The sequence below is a fragment of the Heloderma suspectum genome, chromosome 2 (genome assembly GCF_057233095.1).
Source record: "Heloderma suspectum isolate Gila_16-S chromosome 2, 16-S_ref, whole genome shotgun sequence".
NCBI classification, from domain to species: Eukaryota; Metazoa; Chordata; class Lepidosauria; order Squamata; family Helodermatidae; genus Heloderma; species Heloderma suspectum.
Window position 1 is genome coordinate 212,129,416 of NC_139459.1, and position 24,501 is coordinate 212,153,916.

General features: G+C 46.0%; 1 protein-coding gene across 46 annotated transcripts in view; it reads left to right on the top strand.

Annotated features, from left to right (window-relative positions):
* Positions 1 to 24,501, top strand: part of CEP131 (centrosomal protein 131) — a 40,638-nt gene that overhangs the window by 8,741 nt on the left and 7,396 nt on the right. The window contains exons 1-25 of one of the 46 annotated variants that reach the window (XM_084837630.1): positions 74 to 464; positions 849 to 869; positions 2,392 to 2,505; positions 4,621 to 4,825; positions 5,857 to 5,951; positions 6,232 to 6,346; positions 7,674 to 7,786; positions 8,515 to 8,628; positions 9,425 to 9,586; positions 10,030 to 10,147; positions 11,451 to 11,570; positions 11,716 to 11,884; positions 12,892 to 12,992; positions 13,245 to 13,427; positions 14,130 to 14,321; positions 14,739 to 14,876; positions 15,221 to 15,346; positions 15,662 to 15,778; positions 17,760 to 17,789; positions 18,336 to 18,438; positions 19,178 to 19,379; positions 20,191 to 20,400; positions 20,874 to 20,991; positions 22,155 to 22,229; positions 22,318 to 22,460. In XM_084837630.1, coding sequence (XP_084693756.1) covers positions 4,646 to 4,825; positions 5,857 to 5,951; positions 6,232 to 6,346; positions 7,674 to 7,786; positions 8,515 to 8,628; positions 9,425 to 9,586; positions 10,030 to 10,147; positions 11,451 to 11,570; positions 11,716 to 11,884; positions 12,892 to 12,992; positions 13,245 to 13,427; positions 14,130 to 14,321; positions 14,739 to 14,876; positions 15,221 to 15,346; positions 15,662 to 15,778; positions 17,760 to 17,789; positions 18,336 to 18,438; positions 19,178 to 19,379; positions 20,191 to 20,400; positions 20,874 to 20,991; positions 22,155 to 22,229; positions 22,318 to 22,460 — 2,924 coding nt within the window. In that variant the 5' untranslated portion in view covers positions 74 to 464; positions 849 to 869; positions 2,392 to 2,505; positions 4,621 to 4,645. The other 45 variants (XM_084837648.1, XM_084837641.1, XM_084837645.1 and 42 more) reach the window with 45 other exon arrangements.

A 24,501-nucleotide genomic window follows, 5' to 3' on the forward strand; every position in this document is an offset into this window, starting at 1 on the left:
AGCCCGTAAGGAGCTGCTCCCTGGAAGCCCTGGCCAATAACGTGGCCAAGGGGAGGCGGGCCCTTGCTGCTCCGCGCTAGGTTGGCGTGTGGCGGCGGCTGGTTGCTAACTAGCAGCAGCGCTTTCTCCCCCGCTTGGCCGTGGCTGGGACGCGCGGATGCGGGAGCCCCAGTACCGGCGGTGGGGGAGAGGAGGGGAGCGGGAATTTCCCGTAGTGCATTTGGCGCGGGGGGGCGTCTGAGGGAGGGGCGGAATGGCCCCCCGCACGGGGCTAGGTCTCTAGATAATAAAACTAGGGTCGAAAGCGGTGGTGGGTCTGGGGGTAGATAAGCCCCCTCCCCCGCAAGGTTAGGCCTCAATTTCAGCCCAGGGCTTGACCGAAAGATAGGGGGCCCTGTCATCATCTGAAAAGTGGGGAGGGGGCGGGGAAGAGGAGAGGTTTCTACTTTGGACATCTGTCTGCGGTAAGTGGGGGGGGGGGACGGGACGGTGGGAGGTAGATAAGAGGACCGAGGGCTTCCCCACGTCCTTTCCCCAAGATCTGTGATGTAGAGAGGAGCCAATAGGTTGCGCGTGCCGCCCCCCCCCTTTTTTTTTCAGGCTTCTGCACGTTTTCATTGTTTTGCAAAGTCCTGCTTGAGCAGGCTAACACCACCGCGTATCAGCTCGGGCTTTGCAGTGCCCTGTCACATAAGGTTCGTTCTTAGGAGCCTCGAGCTGCGTTTTGGTTTTTTTCCACTAGAAAATTGACGGGTGCCTTGATATGGGGGTGGGGGGTAATCTTGGAATGCCTTGCCATTTCTAATCTGGTGAAATAAACAACTGTTCTCCTCCATGCCCCTTTTTAGCATTTTGGGAAGCTGGAAAAGGTAAGAGCTACTCCCATTTCTCTCTCTGTCTCTCCAGTATCACTTTTATGGACTAGTCTGCTATGATGAAATTGCTGTAGGGCTTGTATGAATGTTGCAGATATGAAACTCCATGCTAAATATGATGATGGATTGAATCTATTGTTAGGCCTACTTATAGTAGATCCATTGAAATGAATGGGACTTCAGTTAGAACTGGATGCAACCTGATGCATTGTGCTGCTTGGTAGCCCTCAAGAAGTGTGTATGATGCGCACACTCCCATTGTTAGAAATGTTGCCCTTTTTGAAGAGTCTGCTCCTCTAATGTGTGGATGGTAGCACTAGTTCTTAAATATATTTATCTGCAGACTTGGGGGGGGGGGATTTCTTAGATATCCAGATTTCAAAGCCCCTGTGTTCTCCCCTCTCCAAGCCCTATGTGTGTTTTCACCACACTTGTTATTTCTACTCCAGAGAGCAAGTGTAAAACCTGCTTCCAGATTAAAAGAGCAACTGGCATGCAGAAATATGTGTTATTGCTGCAACAGTATATCAGTGCTTTGCTAAAACTGCATGTGATCCCTGAAATCTGATTGACCACTATGAGGAGCCCTTTTGAAATTGGGTAATAGTCATTGTGGTCATTTAGTAGAAAGTAGTACTCAAACTTGATGTTCAGAGGAGAGGAGGGTTTGACTTTGAAGATACATAAATAAATGCAAAATGAAACTAACTATACAAATTGTATGAAGTTAGCAAATAAACAAAGTGATTGCAAATTTTTATATAGTTTATATGTTCCATACACTGAGAAATTTCAGAGGGAACTCGTTTTACTAGTACAAGTAATTCTTTTCTCAGAGCAGTGTAAGAGTGCGTGTTGCTCACATGTTAGTCTTCATTAGACTGCACCACGTTAGAATTTTACAACTGCTGACTGATTTGAAAGCAAATCCATATCCAAAACTCCTTTCACGTGGAAAGGTTACATGTCAAGAGTGAAGATTTCTACGTGGTGGTATATAGGCCCATGATATAACTTCACCGTGTTTGAAGCCCACTCACCTTTAAACCAGCTCAGAGATTCAGCAGTGAGGGTGCCAAAGGAGTTAAGAGAAGATGGTAGTAGTTATACAGCATGATTTTACATTGTTAAATGAAAAGGACATACTTGCTTCTTAAACTATGAGAGGACATTTTATATGTGGCTTTTAATTTTCCTGGTATGATGAGGAACACTGAACCCATGCAAACCAAGTCTGTAGTTTTGCAGTTTTCATTCTGTCCTTGCTGCTCCCTTGAATCTTAACAGTATGATTCTCTGATGAAATAGCTATTACCTTCTAGTTGCTGACCTTTCCCATATCACTGGGCTGAGCATCTATGGTTTCCATAGATTGCTCCTTGTTTATCTTTTCTGAGCCAACACACTTGCAACTGTGAGTGCTTGTAGGGAAGTGGGTGTGTGGATGGCAGTTTCTGTTCTAGGATACAAAGAAAGGTTAACCTCTAAGTAGAACTGGAAGCATATTACTTTTTAGAAAATGAAAACATCTCCCAAAATAGCTGAACTTACTAGAAGATTAGAGGGTGGAAAGCTACAACTGGTAAAATTCTGTACCACCCATCCTTGGAGGCCCTTTTTGGGACGAAAGGTAGGATATAAATGCTGTTATTTATAAATAAAATGTGGCTTTCAGTGTGGAAGAGTCTTGGCCTTGTAGTCTCTTGAACCATATCCTTTACTGAAAGGCCAAAAACTCTATGTGACTGGCTTAGGCAGGAGCAGTTCTTTTTATCATATGTGGTTTCTGGGCCTGCTGTGGTTGTCAAAGTAGAAAGTGGCGGGGAGGGAGAGATGAGGTACTGCTTTTCTCTGACTTACACTACCCCGCTTAAGAGATGTTGAGCCACAAAGGGGATAATCCTGTAAAATCTGTTCAGCATGAAAAGATGTGAGCAGTAGAGCAAAAGTATACTGCCCTAGATTGGGTTTTGGATGGTATGGGCTTTGTTGGCATAGGGGATGTATAGTTGTTTCTGAATTGTTGCAATCCAGATTATGTTTGCTTGTCCAGTGCTTTTGTGGCTGGGGAATTGCAGTTTCAAAGTACTCAGCTACTAGATCAGGTTCTTGGAAAGCGATGGCTTCTCCTGCCCCCAGTGACATCTGCTGTGTCTGAGAACAATATATGGAATGAGCATCAGACACTTATTGGCTAGTGCCTGTGTCATTGCTAGTGACCGGTCACAGATGTTCTAAGTCTAAGAACATATACTCAGAGGAGTTTCCCCTATTCTTTGGTCCGTGCTTTAGCTCACAACAGGAAATATGGGAAGCAGCTCCTTTGGCCAATATAGCTCCTTCCTCTATGCGAGTGATGCCACCTATGCATAGTTTGCAGCTACCTGTATATACCTGGTACACGAACTTTGCATATGTGTAATGTGTCTGATAGGCATTAGGTAAGCACAGATGGATGCATGACCTATAAAAACCACCCTATGGGCATATTGTACCCAGAATCACAGACACTCTTATTTGGACAGGCTGTGTCACTGTCGGGAGCTGAACTGGAGGGCATAATCTATAGAATTAATCCCCCTTTGTTTTAGATTTGGTGAGGATTGGGGAAGTTGAGTTATATAGTCTGGTACCCTCACACTTTTTTAAACCAGTGTTTTCTAGCTTCATTCCCCATATCAACAGTAACGTTATCAAGCAGTTTAGCTAAAGTATTTCATTTAGAAGGTGGTCTAATTTTGATTTGTATGTAGCAAGTGCTAGCTGTCTCCCCCTGCCCAAAAATGTTAGATGCATTTTTTCTTAACAACTAAAACTCCTTATTTTTAAATGGAATTTGTCCAGCTTTAGCTCCCAGCTTGCCACTGCTTCCAGAAGCTTAAAGAATGGAGCTCCACATATCTTGCTCTGTTGTCCACATTTCCTTCTACCATCTGTATGAGGTATAGGCATAGTCTCACCTAATTTACTCTGCATCCTCCACCAGGCTCAAGAACCTTAGTTCACTCCAAGTCCAGAAACCTAACTCCACAATGCAGAAAACCAATTAAAAGATTAAATTATGGAAATGTTATTTTATTAGTTGGAAATGCGTTGCATTTGATTTACTGAAAATAAACTCCAGTCAGCATCAGCAGAATATAGGTGTATTTGAGGTAGCGTTCCTACATGAAGTTAGTAAACTTTTGATTAAATGCAGAATAAATCAACAGTAAGAGTAAATCAGAATAAATCAACAGAGTAAGAGAGAGGGATGGAAATCATGGGGATATTGGTGAGGAGAAGGCAGAGGAGGAGGGCCTGGAGTCCATGGACAGGTGTGAAGTGTTATGAAAGGCCACTGGAAGGATCTCCTTAGAGCCCTTATGATCTCAGCCGTCAGTCATTGACTTCCCCTTTTCATGCTTATTTTTTGCAGCCCTGAGGACTAGATTTTTTTTTTTTTAAGTAAGCTAAGATTCTGATGATTGTGATGGAGGCTCCAAAGCAGGGGTTGGGAATGTGTGGCCTTCCAGATGTTGTTGGACTGCAACTCCCATCAGCTGTAGCCAACATAGCAAATGGTGAGGGATGATGGGAGTTATAGTCCAATGACATCTGGTGGGCTACACATTCCCTACCCCTTCCCTAGGTACTATGCTGGATTCTCTACTGATAGTAACATATTTGGGGCCATGTGTCAAACCAGCATCACAGACCATTTTAGTCACCGTGCTATTCCTTGTCTGTTCCCATGTGTTTCCAGGGCTTCCCTCCTTCCCCAGTTCACAATGAAGAGTGTCCGTGGCAGCAGCTGTTCCTTCCAGGGTGCCAGTGCCAGTGGTATGGATCTCAGCCTTACAGGGCTACCTATGCAAGTACTTCAGCGCCCTAGCAGTGCCTCTCCAGGCAAACACATTGCTCGCTCTATCTCCGTCATTACTGAAAACAAGCCCAAGAGAAATATCCTAGTAAGTATAGGGGATGAAAGACTTGCTTTCCTTTGAAGCCTAAGGGTATCTTCTCAGTGTATTCCTGGTAAATCTGTTTTGTTTAAGCACAGCCTTTAACTTGGCTTGTTGTCTTGTGTATTCTTTGCTGAGTACAGTCCAGTGCAAGAGTAGCCCAAGAGAGACTGTTACTATTTTTCTAACACAAGCGTTTTTTCAATGAAGATGGCTACAAAATTACAGCATCCCTCCATGGCGGGCTTTTTGGTCCACGTTTACTTTGTAGGAGAGGGAACCAGGGCAGGGGAGGGGGCTTACACCAGATCACAGAGATGTGCAGAGATTCAGTCATTCAGGCCATGGCCTGCAGGTTGTGTGAAAGGAGAGTAGAAGGCTATATATAGTGTGCTGCAGTTATTTGCCCCCCCTGAGGGAATTGTGGGATATTATCAAACTGCTGCACACAAGAAACTCATGTAAGAAATAATTGTTTCTGAGGAAGAAATGATGGAGCTGCATCTTCTAGCTCCATCTTTGGGATTCTAGTTCTGCTCAAGGAAAAAAAGAACTAAATAAGCTTGACACGGACCTCTAGTTTCCACCAACCTTTTCCCACATCCTCTATATCAAAATGGGCACGGTGACTCTAAAGTTAAGATATAGTATTCAAGTTAGAGAAGAGGATTCAGTCTAATAGTATATTTCAAGGTGTTGTTTTTTTTTAATACAATGAACTGTGACATTCATTATGGAAAAAAATAAATAAGATAAATACCTATGGACTATATTATTATTGACTTGTTATATAAGCTTTTGTATATCCTTTTATGTTTATCTGTACAGATTATTTCTATTTTAAATACACATTTATAATAAAAATTATTCCAGAGGCAGTGCTGTCCTGTTATCTGCAAGTGCTAGATTTGGTTTTTCATCTTAGGATGGATGCAGATGGGGTGATTTGGTATCAGTGTAATAGGAGACTTTTGTTTCAAGGCCATCCAGATGGTAGCTAACTACGTGCATTGCTGGTACATGTCTCTTTCTCCCAGGAAGATGTTGGGTTTGGCACCAGCAGAGCTATGAATAATTTGCGAAGATCCAACAGCACAACTCAGGTTAACCAGCAGGTGAATGGTGCCTTCAGGTGAGCCTTCAAAGAAATGTGTTACTAGAAAAGCAAGGTTAGTGCATAGGATCTCACAGAGCCTGATTCACTTGTGCTTGCCTTTCAGAGCTCTTTGGGGAAGCTGGGTATTTTTCTTCTTGAGGGCTTCCTCCAGATGGATCAAAAAATGGGAGTAGTTTAGAGTGGTGAATAAATTTCCATGTTGCACAGTAGGCTGAGCGGATGTCTTCTGGAAATGAATGAAGCAGTACTGTTGTACAGGCCTCTTGATTAATCCAGTGATTTTGCTTCTCAGCAGTGCAGAACAGCACGGAGACTTCCTGACTTTGTTCGATAGCAGCTCAGGTGGAAGAAAGAAACTAGCAAGTCTGAGCAAAGTCTCCCCAGAGAAGAAGACCACATGGAACATACTGGTAAGATCAAGGACATACCAAGAAGTACAAGTATCAGAGGAGCTTCAGTTCAGTGGAATCAGTCCTAAGATTTGTCCTTTAGCCTCCTCTGTGAAGGCATTTGAGGCCTTTCCCAATAAACACTTTGGGGGTGGGGGGCACAAATGCACACCAGTTGCTCAATTGTTGCAAAGAATCCAAAACCCTTTCCCTCAGTTATGTATCTGTTGTGGGGAAATTGCATTTTCCCAGCATTCAAATAGCAATGTTTTGTCCTTGGGGAAATGTAAATCCTCCCCCCCCCCCCCGCCCCCACCAATGTAGCTGTCATACCAACTGCAGTGGTGAGTGCTATGTAGAATGTGCAGGCGTGGGCTTCTTGGGCAACTGTTCAGTGCTGTGCATTCCCTCCAGCACAGGAATATACTCCTCTCCTAAAAATAAAAAAGCAGTGGGAAGGCTATACACTGCAGCAAGACTACTGCTATCCCCCATTAATGACAAGAGGATAGGATATCTTCTTACTGGCACTAAATGCTAGTGCAGCAGTAAGAGTAAAATCTGGGATTGTGGTAATCATCTGGAAAGGCTCTTATGTTGCCAGCAGCAGCAGCTTCCCGCACAACCTATGGAGTTCCATAGTACTAAACTGAAAGATGGCACAAAAATGTGCTTCCAAGGAAGAGGTACCAGTTTGGGGAATGGAGGAGAGCGTTCTGCTGCTATCAGTCTTTTGCATCCTGTTATCCCCTGGTCTGGCATTTGATCTAGTAGCAATCTGCTCAGGGACAGTTTCTGTATAACCCATGGGTGTTAGGTATGCAGAATTTGTGCCCCTGCCACCCACCCCTGGTTTGAAAGTGGCTTTGGTTCTACTCTGAGGAAATCCAGCTCAGCACAAACTTTCCACCACTTTGAAAGTACTATTAATAGGCCCAAATCCCAGAGTTTGCTCCCAGCAATTTTCAGCATCTGAAATTGGGGGCATTTGTTTTTCCCAGTACTCCAGTGATAATCAAGGTGGGACTGAGAGAGATTCACTGCATGAGGTATAATATGGGGTGCAGAACACTTTCCGGATGGAGGACTGAATTACCTCCTGCTGGACCCTCTGTGGGCTGGATGATGTCAGGGGCTGTGGCCACGCCTACTAATGTAATTGCTGTGCCCATTTTGCCTTTCTCTGTCCTGGGCTTGGAGTTAACATTGGGGATTCCTCCAGGGGGGATTCCTCTCAGAGGAATCTAAAGAGGATTGGCCTGTGGGTTGGATTAGGCCCAAGGGCTGCGGGTTCCACATCCCTGAGGTCAATGACAGTGACTCCCTTATTTCTGGCTATGTTCTGCAGGATGAGCAGCCCAGAACCTTTCCTTCTCCATCTAGCACTCAGGAGGCCCATACAGGCATGAAGAAGAAAGAAATATATGTGCCGCTGGCAGCCAACTTCACTGCCAATAACAGGTAAGAAAGGTGCATTGGCAGTCAGGTGTAGCTTCTGATATTTTTAGATATATAGCAGAACTGATGGGTCCTTTGCAAAGAGGCTGCAGCTGGATTTGTACCTCCACTATTGCTAGAATCTCTGAGGATGGGGTGGTATCTATCTTCTGGTCTGTAGGCATTATTGGAACAGGGACTGGGGGCATCCACATGATCAGTGCTGGCAGACTTACATTAGCTGCAACTTGACATTTAAAGTAGAGCTGAGCCAAACAGTCCTTTTCGCTTCATTTTTGTTTTCTTTATAGTTGAGAAGTACCTCTGTTTTTCAGTGTGTTTTTGAGTGACCAACTTCCTTTATTCCCAGTTCATTGCTCTAGTTTTCCAAATTAAGGTTGCCAGGTCTTTGCCTAGTAATGGCAACTGTGCCTTTAAAAACTCTTAAGGTGCAACCCTATGCAGCTTTAGACAGAACAAAGTCCTACAACTCCCAGCATTCTCCAGTCAGCCATGCTTTTGAAATTAAGCTGAGGGCTGTATGAAATTAGGCTGAGGGTTGGATGTAGCCCTCGGGCCACAGGTTGCCCACCCCTGATCTACAGGATGTGGGACAGAAGTGTCCATTAGGCAGTAGAAATAAGGTGAAAATGGGGCCCATTTGACAAGGCTTCAGGTGACGTGTCTGTTTGATTAATATAATGGAGAAGTTATTATAGGAGTATGCTGACATGTTTTCTTCTCTCTTTGAGGAGTAACAAAGGTGCCATGGGCAACTGTGTCACCACCATGGTGCATAACAACTACTCCACTGCAGATAAGGCGCCTGCACCCAAGAGTTCCAACCAAGCCACCACCTCCCTCAAGTAAGTCTTTGCATATTCCTGTCACAAGCCTCCTTTACCCAGGCGCCATAGGTTATTAGGGGCTGGAAGGTCAACTGTGGCAACTTTCCTGACATTTCAAGTGTGAGCAAGCTGCTGGCATGGTGGGTGGGTGTGGAGAAGAGATGGTTTTAAAGAAGGGAGGCAAAAACTGTAAGTGTATTTGTTCCTAAACACCCCACCCGTCATGCATTAAAAATGGTAAAAATAAACCTGCACTTAATTCAAGGAGTCCTTGTATTCCTATGAGTCCAGTGTCTCATAATCCTTACAACTGGGCTGGATATGAGCAAAAGGAGCTTCCTCTATTGAATGCTAAATACTCAATTTTTGTCTTTCTTGACACCTTTTTTTCAAAAAGCATTCCCTGAGCACTGCAAGTGCCAATATAGATGAGAATATAGGAGCCCTTGATTCCAAACAGTGCTCTGTGAGGAAAATCAGTAGCACCCCTCTCCCTCCATGTGTTCCACCCTACGACTTAGAAGCACTTTCCTTTTAATATAAAGGGGACTCACTCATGGCTTGCAAACTGGCCTTTTCACTAAGGAACAAGAAAGGATGATATTGGCAAAGAGTGGTTTCTTTCCCAAGGCCGTGGCCCAAGGAGGATGTCCCTGAGAAATCAAGGTATCAAACAATCTGGAAAATAGACAGTGTCCTTCATCATGTCCTAGTGTGCATGGTATGGGCCCACTGGGTAGAATGGCACACTGAAGATCCATGGTGCAATCCAGGGAATGCTTCTGACTGGAGCATGGTGGTCTTCTTTCCTTAGCAACATTATCAAAGCCACCTCTAATGAAGACACAGAGGGCAGCAGCTACATGAAGTCCCAGAAAAACTTTTCCAGCAGCAACATCCTGGCTCGGAACAATAATGCTAGCAGTAGCACTAACCCTCTCAGGAGGCAGGAAGTGTCAGAGGAGGAGGCTGAGCGGTAAGCACAAAGCAGTGGATGGGAGAAAGGATAATGGGAAGAGATGGCAAGTTATGCAAAAGGATGAGATGAAATGGCTTAGGGAAAAGTGTACATTGATGTGTTGCTTCTTAGCAGCTTTGACAGGTGTGCATTTGGTGATTTCCAGTTGATAGGTTAGATCTTCACAGAGTGATCTTAGCTCCTGGCTTGCTTTCATGCCTGCTTACTGGCTTGCTTTCATGCCTGCCTAAAATATATCACCCTGAGTTGGGTGTTGCACACAGCATTGTTTTCTAGAAGCCAAAAAGGAAAGTATATTTCTAAGCATAGGAGCTATGTATTCAAGAACTGTTTTTCAAGCATGGCATCTCTCACTGTACCTGCTTTATGGCAGGATCTGCTTTTCTAGGTACAGTGGTTGGCAAGCAATACTTCTTCTGAACCTCTTTCTGCTATTTTAGGTTCATTAACCAGGTCAATCTGGCTGCTGTGACGATCCAGCGTTGGTACAGACGGCACTCACAGAGGCACAAGGAGGGTGTAGCCCAACTCGGCTGCTTGTTAGCTTCCAAAAGAGAGGTCTGTCTGCCATATGTGCATTGTATGAAGCAGCCTTTGATGTCCCTACCCTGGGAACTAAGAAAGACCAGTTCTCTGTTCCTCAAATTCTGTCCAAATTCTTCAGCTCTTAGCAAGCCAGCTAAGAGTTTTGAGACTTGATAAGGGTTTGTAGCCTGAATGGATGCCATTCACGTTGTGGTCAAGTCTATTTTACTTGAGTTAAGGCGCTGAAGAACCCAGACACAAGTTTCCAGAATTGTTTGCAGTAGTTAGTTTTGACCCCTCTGTTGGTCTTCCTGTGAAATGGTGCCACCAATTCTGTCCCTGACATATGCCCTTCAAAAGGAATAACTTCTTATTGGAGGAGCCATTCCCAGACAAAACAAAAGGTCTTGTTTGTTAACCAGATATAGTACCTAGGACTGTGCAATTTATATCAGATGCACCCCGTCTAAATTCCTTCCCAAGTAAATCCACATGTCAAAAGAAATTATGTTGATTTCCTGATGTCCATACATTTGCTAATTTCGAACACTTCATTCTGCTTCCATGAGCCAGTTTTTTTTCAAAGAACATACATTTGGCTGGCAAGAACTTGCAGAAGTGATGCATATGGAGCTTAGGTGTGGGTAGACTACTGCAGCGGATGTTTGGGAATAGTATCTTGCCTAGAGGGAGGGCATGGGGAGGATTGTGCAGGACTCTGAGACTGACCCTCCCTCCCACTTCAAGAATTTCAGGGTTTTTTTCTTTGCAGCTATGAGAGCAAGAAACTGGTCATTAAAAAATAAAAAAGCTATTTTTCACAGCCTTACCAGTTTGGGCATTTACCCAAAATTCCTTTATGCAGATTTTGATCTTGGGCCTGCTGTTCTAAAATAATCCAAACTTCATTCCTTTTATGCGTTACACTTTCTGTTTAAAGTTGAAAATGCTTCTCCTCCACAGGAGTTTGGCATCAGCTCATGCAAAAGGCTACTGAAAGGCCTTCCTCCTCCTGTCGTTGTAATAGCAGAGTTATGAATCACTTAGTTGTTCCATTCTGTAATGATCAGTGGCATGTTGTCTGAAGCTGTTATATTTCTTGATGTTTAGCTACATACCAGGGAAGGGGTTAATGTAGCTTGTTGGCTATTCCAAGATGGCAGATAATTAGGAGCACCTTGGTGTCCAATAAAAACATCTCTGCAGTTTAGATTATCCTTTGGGTCAAGGGAATGGTTTGAACAGGAAAGTGTGGGAAGGCAACCAGATTTCCTCTGTGGTGGAATAGGATGCTAATAATTTGGTCTGATTACTCTTTCTGCTGTTTATCCTTAAGGAAAGGCAGCAGCAACTCACAGAGGAGAGCAACATCTTGGATTTGCAGCGGAGGCGAGAGGAGGAGAGGAGGAAGATCCGAGAGGAGAAGGCGCGTCTTGCCAGGAGAGTAGCCATCCAGGTAAGGGCTTGATCCAATCCTAGGCATTAGGGGGTTTGCTTTTTGTTCAGTTAGAAGTCAGACCAAGTATGTTTACCAGTGCTACATGATGGAGGAGCAAATGGATCACGTCAGAGCTCTAAAACCATTTTTTCTTTTGTTTTAGGAGCTGCAGCAAAAACGGGCCCAAAAAGTCTTGGATACTCAGCGCTTGGTTCAGGAGGAGCTGGCAGTGATAAAAGGAAGCAAGAAAGTCGGAAGAAGAAAACCTGAGAAGACTGACTCTGTGAAGAACACCAGCCCTGCCAACAGCATCATCAAAGCCAACAATGCTGGTGAGATGTACTGGCAGACCTGGAAACTGCAGGTCTGGATGTCATCTGAACGTTCCTCTAGTCCCAGGGTGGGCAGAAAGTAGATTGGAATCTACTGGCAGATCCTTGAGTGGTTTGCAGTAGATCAGCAAAGGTCTTCAACTCCCAATTGTTTAACAGTAGCAATATTTAGGTCTAAATCAGATTGTTTAGAATCTCTGATCAGCAGTAACTCAGATGCACAGGTACTTGTGTATGCAGGTCATCCGAGTGTGTAGCTCATGGGTTCAGTAGGCAATGGGCTCTGCTCCCCTCAGCCATCGTTTTGTACCTGGCTTCAGTTGGTGGACCTCAGGGTAAAAAACAAAGATCCCTCATGTCTAAAGTCTACCCTCCCCTGATAGAGTCCAGTCCTTTATCAGATTACCAGATACAATTGCAAAAAGTGTCTGATCGTAGGCTGCAGTGAGGAGAAATAAGCTTAGAGTGCCATGCCAGGAGTAAGTAAGTATGCATCCAAGCAGCATTAAGGGGAAGAAGCAGTCAGTTGATGCATTCCCATAAACCTGTTGTCAAGAGCTGATTGCTACAGGTTTAGGGTTGCTGGGAGATGGCTTCAAAACAAAACTGGAGGTACCACAACTGAATTGTACACAGCTATGTCTGCAAATTTTGTGGGTTACAGTTCCACTTGTCCCCTTAATGCACATCTGCTGTCTCCAGCCTATCCAGTGGCAATTGCTTATCCAGCTGCTTGATATCAGGAAATCGAGGAGGAGTCCAATGTGATGCTCACCCACTTTTCTCCCTTGTATAGTTGTGGAAACTGGTGAGCAATCCAACAAGCTACATGCCTTCATGCATGTCACGGAGAAGATTTCTTACCCTAATTCTCAAAATCTTCATGTTTCCAGAAATATTGCTCACCTCCTAAACACGCGCGCGCGCGCACACACACACCTCTTATTGGGGGGGGGGGGGCGAGTATGTTCCCACAACAGCAAATGCTTTTTTCTTGTTGTTTACAGATGCCAACTTTCAATTGGCAGCTACAGATACAGAAGAAAATTCTGCCATGGCATGTCTGTCTGTCCCAGGACAAAACAAACTACCCGAAGAGCAGCCACAGGTGCCACCTTCTGTCTTCTCATGCTCCTGAAAGCTTAGCTACTTTTTTTTCTTTTACCCTTTCGCTTCTCAGTTTCTGCAGTTCCCAGTTTCTTTGCTGTGAAATATTCTGTTTGGCTGGGGAATCAGTGGCCTTCCAAACCATACTGAGGAGTTAGATCAGACCTCTCCATTTGAATGAAACATAAATGATACTATCCGCTTAGCCCCCTTCATGCAATCTCACCATACATGGCTTTTCTCTGTTGCCCAGGATGTCAGCTCTGGAAAGATGGCCAGCGAAGACCTAGAGACTAGGATCACTGCAGCCAGCAGGGCACAGTCCAAGGTGACCCTTAACGAGCTACTGGACACCCTAAAGCTGTTGGAAGAGGAGCCAGAGCTGCTGCCACAACCAAAGGCCTGCAAGGAGGACAAATATGCTTGGATAGATGGGGTAACTGGGATTGGGGGTGGGGGTGTGAAGCAGAAATAAAGATCTTGCTGCCTTCATCCATTGGTCCTTTTTATTTCTTATGCCAAATCAACAACCTCGTCTAGGGTTTGATTTTGTTCTTTGTTTTGCTTGGGCTGGAAACCCCAGGAAGTAAGAGAGACACTTCCCATTGCTTAATGCTTTGAGTCACACATTCTGGGCTTGCAGTGAATTGTGAGCTACGGTGGCTTCCGCCAACCCAAGATACCTGTGATAATATTTTGTTTTGTCATTCTGAAGAGAAACAAAGCTGAGGAAAGCATTCCTTTATCATCCAGTAGTTCCTTTCTTCCCCTTATGTCAGCATCTGATTTGCAGTTACTAGGGGTGGGTTTTATTGCAAAATGTGATCCATATCAACAAGCAGAGAGCAGGATATGGCTTAGCGGCAGAGCAAATTCTTGCATGCAAAAGTTTCTAGGTTCAGTCCCCAGCATCTCCAGGTAGGGCTGGAAAAGCTCCTACCTGAAACCCTGCAGTACTGGGCTACGTGGACTCATGGTCTGACTCCATATAAGCTAACTTCTTATGTTCCTAAGCTCATGCACACAGTGAACTTACTCTTACCCACAACCCAGAAGTGAAGTCCTTTGGTTTTACACTGCCACTACTGTCCAAGTCTAGCTTTGATACCTGGTGTGTTTTTTCTTTCTCCTAACACAGGAGGCCGACTCAAATTCCCTGACTGCTGACAACCTGGAGAAGTTTGGGAAACTAAACTGCTCCCCAGGAGTCCCTGAGGAAGGCACGCTACTCTCAGAAGCGAAACTTCAGAGCATCATTAGCTTCTTGGATGAGATGGAGAAATCTGAGCAGGAGCGACCGAGATCTGCTGCCTCTGCTTCACAACGAGAGGTGAGCCCAGGCATGAGGTTGAGTTTCAGTAGAGGTGGGAATGGGCAAGGAAGGGGCATCTGTCTCCACCTGAAGAAGCAAAAAAAGAAGATTGGGCTTGCAAGCTCATAAATCTATGTTGAGATAAGGGCTGCATCTCACTTCAGGATTGATTTCCAGAAACATATTCTCAATGTATGGCCCTTGAGAAGGCTTGTATAATTGGATGTGCCTCAGGAAATGAAGTGCATGGCTTACAGCCAGTAAAATGTGGGTTAAATCCTTTGGCAGTGATGTCCCATTGGATACTGATTTATTAGTCCACTGAAGGAACCAACACCAAAGCCTGGCTTTCCATCCTTAGAGTAGATTGCTGAGGGAGGCAGGGGCTGTCCCTCATTCTGATCCTATTCCTTTGCTGGTTGCCATTCCTATCAGGGGCTCTTGTCCGAAGAAGAGCTAGCCCACCTGGAACAGGCCTCAGCAGTGGCCACAGAGGTCACCAGCTCCATCATGCGGCTGAAGCTGGAGGTAGAAGAGAAGAAAAGAGCCATCACATTGTTACAGACAGCACTGGTGGGTGACCAGAACCTAATTCATGGGCAGGTTTGCATGTGCTAGAGAAGGTGCAGGACAGCCCAGCGTTTAGCTGTGTAATATGGGAAGGCGTGTGGATTTTAAGCCTGGGCTGCCAAAGAGGAAGAACCCTACCCCACCTGCCAGCTCAGGCTTCCACAGTCCAGTTTGTGAAGTCAGACTGAACCATGAACATCTGCATGGGCAGATTTTCTACCTAAGAAGCAGCATGCTGTAGTGCTTTTCCCCTTCTCTGCTTTTTGGGATATAATTTGACTGACCCCGCATAGCCTAGTTTTTGAGTGTCCTTAATATGCACAGGTTATTTCCCCCTGTCCTGGCAGGCTCAGCAGCGGGAGCTGACAGTGCGGCATGTCAAAGAGACAGAGAAGGAGCTCAGCCGCCAGCTGGCATTGCAGAGGGAGCAGTATGAGGCAGCTATCCAACGACACTTAGCCTTCATTGACCAGGTAACTCACCCACCCATTTGGCAGATGGGGCTTGCAAAGGTGGAGGTGTTATTCTTATCCCTTCTTGTTTGCAACCCCCTTTCTAGACTCCTGTACACTGTTGGCATATCCACACTTTCAAGACTTCTCTTACTGTCAACTAGCATTTTGATTCAAGGAGCAGTGCTTGACTAGGAGGGAGAGGGGGCTGTGCCTATATTTGCCAACAGGATAAGATGGCAGCTTGGGACCATGTACTCTCTGATAGCCAGTTAGTGTGTCAATATACCAGATACAATTGCTCTGAATTATTCTCCTTTGCATGCATCCCTTCAGCTCATCGATGATAAGAAGGTTCTGAGTGAGAAATGTGAAACAGTGGTGTCTGAACTGAAGCAAGTGGATCAGAAATACACAAAGAAAATTGCCCAGATGCAGGAGCAGCATGAGCTGGTGAGGAATGCCCTAAGTACTTGGAGGAGGAGAGCTACAGCGTGACAAGATAAGAGTATCTGAATGGTTCACAACTGGATTGCAGACAGGACCTAGGGGAAGCAGGAAGCAATTTCTGGTGTCTTCTAGAGAACTTCCACCTGATCAGCTGAGAGAATCATGGGAGCTATGGAGTGCGGGGTGTGGGGGGGGAATGCTAAGGCTGTCTGAAAGAAATTGTGTTTTTCATACAAATTGTCCTGTGTAGCAAAAATGGGTTCCCATCTTCTTTAGTCTTCTGTATGATGGGGAAGGCCTCCAACCACACCAGGAGCAGGCATCCTGAAGCTCTCCATATGTGTTCGACTACAAGTCTCATGATCCCCAGGCAGCAGTGGTCAAGAATTATGGGATTTGTAGTCCAGAACATCTAGAGGGCACCAGATTGCCTATCCCTGAACTACGCAATAACAAACTTGACTGATGACTCTCAGCTAAGTTCACCAGAACATTGTTTTTGTTTCTGCATGTTGGATCCACTACACTTGGTTGCCCTGATATGCCTAAGTGAGTGGTCTAGCTGCTGACTCCTTAGGATTATCTGGTATGATGCCTTTGAGCCACTCTCCCCCTTTTGTGCCAATTGCATAGTGTTTCCTGCAAAGCAAGGCAATTGTTTTAAAGCTGATATTTGAAATAAAGTGGAGAGTCATAACTGTGACTGGGAGCACCTGAAAACAACCTCTACTCAACCAGATGTCCTAGGGTTGGAGAAGCGATGACAGTGCATTTCCCCAGTTCACGCTATGTCTGGAGGATAGATGTAATGGTCATAGTGATCCCATCTGGGTCTGTGGATTCGTACTAAAATGACTTGGATAAAACTGCCTGGGCCCAATGGCAGTTCATTCTCCTTTTTCTGAACAGCTGCTTGCATTGAATTAAACTGGGTAAGAATTGGCTAGAGAGCACAGTGCCTAAGGCTAATGCATTTGAGACTGTCTATTACACTGGCTATAATGAGTTCACATCAACATGGCTGTTTACAGGAGCACTGCAATGACAGTGCAATATGAGGGCAAAGATCTGCAGCTAAGCAAAGGGTGCACTGCCATTCTCAAACCAGTGGGTTTATCCTAGATAGTTGTGCAGAATCATTCCTGTACCCACTGCCATTTATCACCTTGAAACACGCTTCAGCGGTAAAAGCCATTCAGTCCCATATTGCAAGTGGCCCTTTTTAGAAAGAGAATGGAGCCCGCTGCGCTGGCTTTGTTTTGATTATAGCTGTAAGTGTCTGGGGAAAGGCAAGCAATGCTCTGCCACCTGGAGCTTTGGAATTAGTAAACTGCCTTCTCTCATGACTCATAGTGTATAACACTCACTAAGCAGATACCTTAAATGTAGCCTTCCAGTGGGCATCTGGTTGGCCACTGTGGGGAACGTGATGCTGGACTAGATAGGCATTTGGTTTGATCCGCTACGGCTGCTGTTATATTCTTAACTGTGGCAATTACTAAGACGTCTACCATAGCGCTGGAGGTGGGTGAGTGTGGATGCCATGTTTCCATCTTTCTATAGGATCAGCAGCATCACAAGGTACTCGTGACTGTCTTTGTGGCTTAGTTATCCACAGAGGGGAAACTGCAGACAAAGGAGGATAGCCGTCAGTTCAAGATTTGCTTTGGCAAAGCTGCCTGCACCAAGGGGGCTCCTTTTTGTTGTGTTTTGCTGTTCGTTCCTTTGGCATACCCTTCACAAAGGTGGGAGGCCTGTTAGTGCTTGGACTAGCCTTGCTTTGGAAAGCACTTGGAGCAGATATAGTTGCCCAGCTGTTCCAGCTCTTAATATTTGTTGGAACAAGATGTATTTAAGTGATCCATGTCCTAAGAAATACCCTGTTTTCACCTCAGCTGCTTCCTCTCACTTTTCTCCAACACTTTTTTTTATTTCATACTCTTTTCCATTTCCTTGTCTCTCAATTCTTCCTCTTTCTCTTTAGGTCTGGCGCACTCTGGGCCCCCTCTGTGAGGTAAACCTTTTCTGTGCATGCTCTTCAGCTTCACCCTTTGCCCCTTTTGCTTGTCTGGATCTTAAAGGTGCAGCTATTTTTTAATTATTTAGGTGGTACCAGGGTTATCCCTCATTTGGAGATATAGGTAGTGCAGGTCAAAGAGCTGTTCCTTGACATGCTCAAAAGTTGGTATCACTCTTCATCCCCTATCCTCACTGTCCTACTGAACAGCCATTTGGTGGAGTTGTCTATGAAGCAAAACAAACCAACATTTCTCAAGTGCTTTAGCCTACCTTATTGCCTCTGCATACATCTTTTGGAGTGTTTTAGTAGAGTAGGTAGACCGGGTTCAAATCTCCACCAATTCAAAAAATTCTGTGAGTAGATTTGAACCAGGCTAGAGACAGATGATAGGTGGTGGTAGGTGAGGAAAGACACTGCTATACGGTGTGTACCTACTGCTTTTTCACACTTCATGACCAGGTGGTTTCATTGTAGCATGTTGTCAGTATTTAATGAAGATGTGTCTGATCTGTGTCTTGCCGTTTTCTTCTTCACACACAGGAGATAAAAAAGCTGAAGGAACTCATGAGTGCCACAGAAAAGATCCGCCGGGAGAAATGGATTGATGAGAAAACCAAGAAGATCAAAGAAATCACTGTTAAAGGTACTCATGGACATCTTTTACTAGATCATGTTCTTTCACCAGGAACTTCCTTTTCAATATACATTTAGTGGAACCACGGAACTGACCCCAATTAGAACTTTTGCACCCCTGCTTCTAAAGCAGAGCCAATATAATGGCTGCCTTTGGGGATGTGCCAGGAGAGAGGAAGATTCCACCCTCAGATCAGCCTTATCATGCAAAGGAGCTTCTTTAACAATAACACCAGGGAGCAAAATCTCTGGTGTTTGTCTGGTCCCTTTTTAAGGCATTGTGCCTTTGCTTTGTCCTACTAGGGTCAGAGGTCAGATTGTTCCTCACTGTGCCTTTTCCATTGTTGAGCTCTGATATCAGCATTTTTGTTTGGAACTGAAATCAAGGTGACCAGGGCACATCTCTGTTAGGTTCATAAGAACTTTTCTATCCATATAATATACAGCCTACAAGTCTCCATCATTCATCAGGTCAGCCAGCACTTTCCAACTAGCATAAAAGTGTTCAGGAGCGCCAGTTCCGTGTACGTCAAGAAAGTTATATGCCGTGAATAAGGGCTGCACATTTCCATAAAAGATTTAATGTACTTCCGTTGCAGTATTTCCCTTTCCGTGAATTTTAACCACTTTAGCAAATGATGGTGAAAGAAGGAGGACGAGGGCAGAATGGGGGTCCCGGCAGTGGTCCTGACTTTCTCACACCTGTTTGTACACTTACTAGCTGTCCTCTCCATTGTTTCCTCATTCAGGTCTGGAGCCTGAGATCCAGAAACTCATTGCGAAACACAAGCTGGAGATCAAAAAGCTGAAAGCACTGCATGAGGCGGAGCTACTGCAGTCAGACGAGCGGGCAGCCCAGCGCTATGTCCGCCAGGCTGAGGAGCTGAGGGAGATGCTGGAGCATGAGAAGGAAGAACAGGGGCAGCGAGAGAGAGAACTGGCAAGGCAACGGTATGCAGGGAGCAGCGTGGGAGCTTGCATGACAAGTTTATAGGAAGGAATGGGAGAACTGAAGAGGCCTCTTTCAGTTTTGCAAAGCGAGGGAGGAGCTGGCAAGGCAAGCAGAGGAAGGAGGAATGGAACAGCGGCCGTTCAGGGAACAGAAGAAGAGATGGCCTAGGAAAGGGATGGGCACAAGGTAGGTCTCCAGATGTTTTGGACTTCAGCTTCCATAAGTCCTTGTCAGCATGGCAAATGGTCAGGAATGCTTGGAGTTGGTCCAAAGATCTGGGGATCTACCTTCTGCCCACTCCTGGGCTAGGGAAGAGGTGAGGCACAGAAGCAGGCGGCAACAGAAAACAAGCCTCTTGCATATAATGGACTTTTGGGAGAGCCACTGCGTCCTTTCGGAGAAGGTCACAGCCCTACAGATTGTGTGAACAGTTCACTTAGCAGAGGGTAACCTAGGTGTAAAAGCTGGGCATTAAACAGGAAACAGCACTGTGGTGCTATCCTGTCTGCCATTCTTGGTATCAAAGGGTGTAGTGCTATGGGAGACAGGGAGTGGCTAAGCAGTAGCGTGTGGGCAGCATTCTCTGCAAAACTATTCACACATGTGCTCTTCCCTTAATGGCATTCTTACTGAGCCTTTACGTAAGGCTGCCTTGTGGCCTCTGTTTCAGGGCTTCTCCTTCCTGTAGCTTCCATGTCCGCTGAGGGAATGCTGGTCCCTCTCTTCTATAGTAAGTATCATGGTTGAGTTTTTTAAATGACTTTGTGTGTCCCCCAAAGGGACCGTCTGTCCTCTTCCATTTTCTCATAGCACAGGAAATCATTGGCCTCGCTGCTTCCCCCTAAACACTGGGCCAAGCCAAGGCTACATCTTCCTTGGCAGGACTCTCTCTGAAAAAGTCCCTCTACACAGGTATGAGAAGCAGCTGGAGCAGGAGGAACAGGTCTTGCAGCAGCAGCGGCGCCGGCTGCACAGTGAGGTGGCTGAGGAGAAAGAGAGGCTCAATCAGCAGGCGGCCAGGTGAGAGAAGACATGCTGGGGTCAGAGCTGGTGGGTGTGAAGACCCTGATGGTTTGCTCTTGCAGTGCAGTCTACAGGGAAAGATCCCACTAATCCTCACATGAGCAAATCTCAAGTCCCGTATCTAGAGTGTATGGTTTACGTTATCAGCATCTTGTATTTAGTGGTTAAGGCACCAGCTGAGACTGGAACAGTTTCTTCCACTGACAGTAGGAATTTCAGCCACGTGATTTGCAGATGTGACTTCCACTATAGCAATGTATTGCAAAATACTAGAAATGCTATGGCTAGCTTCATTGGGGAGTGCTGTTCTCTCCCCTGCTCAACCTCCTGTCCTATGTAAGTTGCTTATCCTGGGAGAGTTGCTAAGAACAGACTGGAACCTCTGGTTTCCCCCCATTTTTCCAGAGAGGTGAGGATTGTCTTGCCAGCCCTGGGATGTTAGTTCTGTGGTATTGATCTCTGCTCCACAGGCAGAGGGCTGAGCTGGAGGACCTGCGGCAGCAACTGGAAGAGAACAGCTCTGTTGTCACCAAAGCTTTGAAGGAGGAATATGAGAAAGGGAAGGAGGAGCAGGAGCGACGCCATCAGGTCTTCATTTTTCAAGAACCCTGGGGATTTCTGCAGCATTTTGTCACATACCCTCTTGCTTACCAGTAGCTGGGGGTAGGGGGATGCTTCATTTGATCATTCTCTGGCTTCCACAGTTGAAACTCTAACTTTTTAACTACATCTTGAGTTCCCTGTTGGCCAAAGAGCCTCCCCTGCCCCCCCGCCACGTTCCACATTATGCAAAAATGTTGTATTACATGTACTTATATGGTCCTCATCATACCCTGTTGGACCTGGATAGCTTCCCACAGGAAGAATAGCATGCTATACAGGACAGGAAAGGGCTACCTCTTCTCAAGCTCGCATCTGTTGAGCAACTGAATGGGTTTGTGTAGTGTAGGCCACCAGAAAACCTCTTTTCCACATAATCAACACTTTCCATTTGAATACTCATTGGTTTGGGGGCTAATAATCCAATTATGTTGGTGACCTCAGACTTAGACAACTTGTTTCACCGAAGGACTAGGATGGAATCCCATTCTGCTCCCAGCCCTCTTTCTGTTGGGCTGCAGATTGAAAGGTGAGGTCACATACAAACAGGAAAAGAGCTTAGTGTGTTATCAGTCAGCCTGGCCATGGAATCCATGTAGCTGTAAAGATTGTGGTCCCACAAAACTGAGTCTGAGTCTGGAGACAGATCATCGTTTTTAGGACAGTTGAAGGTGGCATAATAGAGGCACCATTTCCTGTGGTCTAGTTTCATTTTGTTGTTCTATCATTTCTGGTCAAACAGGTTTTAGAGACTACAAGGACAGTCACTGTCTCATAGCACTGTTTGCTCTGGTGGGGAAAAACAGCTTGAAAAACTGTCTCCAGAACCAGTGCTCAGCCCTGCAGTTGCTGCAAGCTAAGGCAGCCCTCACTTAAACCCATGACTCATGCAATGCTGAAAGGTGGAATGAGCCTGGTTTACTGCATCCTTCTATTGATAAAAGTGCTGTGTGCTAAAAGCACGGTAATTTCAACCCTCTTTTGCGCATCCCTTTGGTATTCACACTGGCCAAAGTATTCCTATTCGTGGGCTCCTCTGACCTGCACATTCTGGTGCAAGACTTTCATCAGCTTTAGTAAATTGGAGATTTGAAGCAGGTAGTTGGGCCTGCCTCTCTTTCCTCCTCCTCACTGTGCTCTTTTCCCTCAAGGCAGAGGTGCAGGCCCTGAAGGTGCGGCTAGAGATAGAAAAGCAGGCCTGGGAGGCCAACTACCTGAAAAAGGAGGTAATTTTTGTAGTTTCCCTTTCCACGCTCTCACTATCCCATGCGTGCTCAAATGAACCTTACCTAGTCTCTCCTGTGCCGTCTTCAGGAGGCCTGGCTCCTCACTCGGGAGCGAGAACTGAGGGAAGAAGTGCGGAAAGAGAGGGACAAGGAGATCGAATTGGTCATCCAGCGTCTAGAGGCTGACATGTCCTCTGCCAAGGAGGAGTGTGAGAGAGCCACAGAGAACAGGTAAGGCACTGGTATACACAGGTCAGAGGTAGTTGCCAAGCTTTACAGCATTGCTTCTTAAAGTGCCTTCTGCAATTTGGTGCAAGACCTTTCTAAACCAGTCTGATTCTATTTCTCAGTGTGGGCCTTGGAATGCAATTGTACAAGGCTTCACAGGCAAGAAGTAGTTTTACCCAGATTTGTGTATCTGCACAGCTTGTACACACATTTGGTTACTTGGGTTTTGAAAGAACTCTTGGCTTCCCTGTGGGAATGAATATTATAAACCATCAGTGACTGCTGCAAGGCTGGAGGAGAGGCTGCAGATTTCCTCCTGTGTTTTTGTAGTTGACCCTTAGCGTGCTTCATTCTCCTTTTACTGCTTCCCACGAACAATTAGCTGCTTGAAGCAACCGGTAACTCTCTTGCCTTTACAGGTGGGATTGCCAGTAGTCCATTGTGACTTGGTGCTTCCTGTCCTCAGACTTGAGTGCACAGACTTGGTTTCTTGCCTCCTGATTTACTCATAGCCCTGGGTAACCATTAAAACTGGTATGTGCTATGGACCAGCCTTCCCCAACCTGATGCCCTTCAGGAGCTTTGGACTTCAACTTCCATCAGTCCCAGCCAGTATGGCTAAAGAACAGAAATCTTGGGAGTTGTAGTCCAGACCGTCAGAAGGGTTGAGGAAGGCTGCTGTAGGCAGTCTGCAGAGTTTATATCTGGCCCTGTAAAGGCACTGAGCTATGTGTTTCTTAGCCTGAAGGGTGGTACAGAACTTTCTCAAGCCTGGTTTCTCAAACACACTTAATTCAGGGCTGCAGGGAGATCAGAACTCATTATTCGCTCTCTAAAAATTGTAAAGCAGCACCTCAGGACCTGAGCTCCAGACCAACTCCTATGAAGCCCAGGAACCCTATTATCTCTGTGGTTGTGTGTTTGGAGAATGGATGCCCAGAAAGATGGTTGATGGAATTCATAAGGGAGTATAGTAAGTATAGTATAGATGGTTGATGGAATTCATAAGGGAGTATTGGTAGATGATATGAGGAGGGCTCTGGATAGGGGTGAATGCTCCTTCCTTGTTCTCCTCGACCTCTCAGCGACTTTTGATACCGTTGACCATGGTATCCACCTGGACCGCCTGGAGGGGTTGGGCATTGGAGACACCGTATTGCGGTGGTTCCGGTCCTTCCTCTCCAGCAGGTACCAGAGGGTAGCACTGGGAGAGGAGGTTTCGGACCCGTGGCTGCTCACTTGTGGGGTGCCACAGGGTTCCATCTTCTCCCCGATGCTATTTAATATCTATGTGAAGCTGCTGGGGGCTATCGTCAGGAGGTTTGGGGTGTGGTGTCATCAATATGCGGGTGACACGCAGCTCTACCTCTCATTCAAATCTTCACCAAGGTTGGCCGTAGAATCCCTGTCCAAATGTCTGGAGACAGTGAGTGGCTGGATGGAGAGGAATAAGCTGACGCTGAACCCTGACAAGACCGTGGTACTTTTGGTGGGAGACAAGAGGAGGCTGGGGGATGTTGACCTGGTGTTGAATGGGGTACGGCTACCCTTGAAAGACCAGGTCTGCAGCCTGGGGGTCATTTTGGACTCCCAGCTGTCCATGGAGGCTCAGGTGTCAGCTGTGAGCCGGACAGCGCTGTATCAACTCCATCTGATACGGCGGCTGCACCCCTTCCTTCCCGACCATCTGCAACCATCGGTAGTACATGCCCTGGTCTCCTCTTGTTTAGACTACTGTATTGTGCTCTACGTGGGGTTACCCTTGAAGACGGTTCGGAAGCTGCAGCTGGTACAGAACGCGGCGGCTCGCCTGATTAAAGGCAGCCGCTGGTGAGATCACATCACTCCAGTGCTGAAGGAGTTGCACTGGTTACCAGTTGTTTTCCGGGCCAAATTCAAGGTGTTGGTTTTGACCTTTAAAACCCTATATGGTTCCAGCCCAGCCTATCTTAAGGAGCGCCTCCAGCAACACCAGACAGGCCACTTAACAAGATCAGCCTCGGATGTCCTTCTCTCTGTCCCATCAGCCAGGACAGCTAGACTG